At 58.5% G+C, this 2419-nt stretch overlaps 1 protein-coding gene across 1 annotated transcript in view; it reads left to right on the forward strand.

Annotated features, from left to right (window-relative positions):
* Positions 1-299: 299 nt before the first annotated feature.
* The window catches only part of LOC103771884 (striatin-interacting protein 2-like), a gene marked incomplete at both ends in the record, with an annotated part of 13697 nt that continues 11577 nt past the window's right edge, over positions 300-2419 (forward strand). The window contains 2 exons of the mRNA XM_008939201.1: positions 300-523; positions 1807-1872. Coding sequence (XP_008937449.1) covers positions 300-523; positions 1807-1872 — 290 coding nt within the window. The remainder of the gene's footprint in view (positions 524-1806; positions 1873-2419) is intronic.

The raw sequence follows: 2419 nt of genomic DNA on the forward strand, positions 1-2419 counted from the left end.
AGCTGCTGTGCTGCAGTCTGAGGAGGAAAATGTCTATTTTGCTAGGGGAGAGATGCTGGATGGTAGCTCCAAAAGTTAAGATGGAAAATGGGGTCACATCTCCTAAAGCAACAAGGTTAGAGGTACAGGGGGGTTTATTCCTTGTCCAGGCTTCGGTGGCAACAGCCAGGAGGGAAATCCTCATCTGAGGAACTTCTGGGAGCTTGATCCTTCCAGGAGGGAGAGGTCTGGTGCCAGCAGCTGGGAGGGAAATAAAATCCATGGAGCCAGCTGAATTCCTGTTGTCCCTCCTGCTGCAGCCCCTGGTGAAGCAGGACAGCTTGGACATCTACAACGAGAGAGACCCCTTCAAGAACGATGACGGAGGAGTGGAGGACGAGGAGAGCGACGACGTGGACAGTGGAATGGAGGGGGAGCTGGACCTGGTGGAGAGGGATGCCATCCTCCCTGCCATGCCTGCCCAGCGCCCCCTCCTCGAGAGGGTGGCGTTCCCCAAAGGGCTCCCCTGGGCCCCCAAAGTCAGGTAAGACCACCCGTTGTCCTCCCCATCCTCCCCAGCCCCACCTGTCCTGGAGCTCCCTGCAGGCTGGGAGTCAGTTTGGGGGCTGCTGGCAAGTTAAGCTGCAGTGACACCACTTCTGGGTTTGTCTCAGCTGGGCCTTGCTGGGCTGGGCTTAGCTGGGCTCTTCCCCAGGCTTTGCAAACCAAGCGTGGCCAATGAGTGGCTGTCCCATTTTGGATGTCCCAGGTTGTGCTGGGGAGGAGGCTCGTGCTGGAATGCTGTGGGAGCAGGGTCTGCTGTCCCAGCCAGCACCAGGGGGTCCCAGCAGGGCAGGGTCCCAGGTTAAGCAGCTTGGGAACTGGTCAGTGACATCCCCTCTTCCTGGTCATGATGTCACCTCTTGCTTAGCGAGTGGGACTCTTGTGGCCAGATGAAGACTTCTTGAGTGGCCCTGCTCTAAGGTGAAAAACAGGAGGAAAAAGATCTGAGGATGAAGGATTTGGTGTTTTCCCTTCCTAGGACCAGTTCTGCTACATGTGATCTAGGGAAGGGCTGGGAGAAGAGGGTGAAATCCTCAGTCCCCTTCCCTCCAATCCATGCAAGGGTTTTTCCTCTCCATCTGGAGCCTGGATTGAACCCAGTATCTTCAATCACCACTAGATCTTCTCGGTGTGGGAGCAGTGAAGGGTTAAGTGTGGCTGTCCAGAGCCTCCTCAGAGGGACACAGCCCCAGCTGGGTCCCCACGTGGGTCTCTGGACATGCTGCTGTGGGCTCCAGGCAGCTTAAAGCTCCCAGCTTCCAAACCAAGTGCCAAACCTGGCTGGTGCCTGGAGCTCCAGCTGGGTTTCTCCCTGCCTGTGAGAACCTTGGCTCGTGGCTCATGTCCTGCTGGTAGTGCTGAGCCCCTGGCCAGTGCCCATGAGAGATGCCCAAGGTGGAGGAGCTGGGAGCAGCACGTGGGGGGGACATGGGGTCACTCCAAGCGAGCAGATGCTGCTTGAAGGTGCCTCTGCTAGGATGAAAAGGTGCTTGCTGCTCCCAGAGAGCTCCTCCTCTCCATCCCCACCCCTCACCGAGCCACACAGCAAATACAAATGATTTTAGTTCACGTTGCTCCAAACCAAGGAGAGCAACTGTGGCTCCAGCCTGCTGCTGTTAAGACCTCTAGAAACCCAGCCTAGAAACCTCCAAGGCTCCTGCTGCTCCCACGCCGCTGTCCCCTCTGGGCCAGGGAGGCTGTGAGCTGCTAGGTGGCTGTTTTCCAACCTCCTCCCCCCTCCCTGTGTCCCCGTGGCTCCCTCAGACAGAAGGACATCGAGCAGTTCCTGGAGGCCAGCAGGAACAAGTTCATCGGCTTCACGCTGGGACAGTGAGTGTTGCCTGTGTGGGTCCCACCCCCTCCCTCCCACAGCTCCCACCAGGGCCACCAGTGCTGCTGGGAGGGGTCCCCAGAGCTCAGGTTTTCCCAGGCAGCCCAAGGCAAGCTCAGGGTGGGGCAGGTTTGGCTGGGGCTGCAGCAGCATGCTTGGTGTTAGAAAACCATGTTCTTGGAGGTGCTGGTCCCCATGGACCTCTTTCTACTAAAACCCAGCCCTAGCTTGGAGTGGGTGAGCCCTGGCCCAAACCAGAGGCTGGTCTGATGTGGGAGGGGGTTGGGACAATCTGGTCCCCACAGCAAATCACCCAGATGGGGAATAAATCAATCTGTGGGTGCAGAGTCACCCTGGAGGAGCCCAACAAGGTACATTTGGGTTTAGGTGAGGGGCTGGGCTCAAGCTGGCTCCATGCGGAGACCTGACCCCAGCCCAATTCCTCACCCCAGTGCTGCCACTCGTGCAGGCTCTGCTGGGGAGGAGGGGGAGGGCAGGCAGCTCATGCCAACCCCTCTCCCAACTCCTCACCCATCTGGGATGGGT

This window comes from Merops nubicus, unplaced genomic scaffold (genome assembly GCF_000691845.1).
Source record: "Merops nubicus isolate BGI_N331 unplaced genomic scaffold, ASM69184v1 scaffold14504, whole genome shotgun sequence".
Lineage (NCBI taxonomy): Eukaryota > Metazoa > Chordata > Aves > Coraciiformes > Meropidae > Merops > Merops nubicus.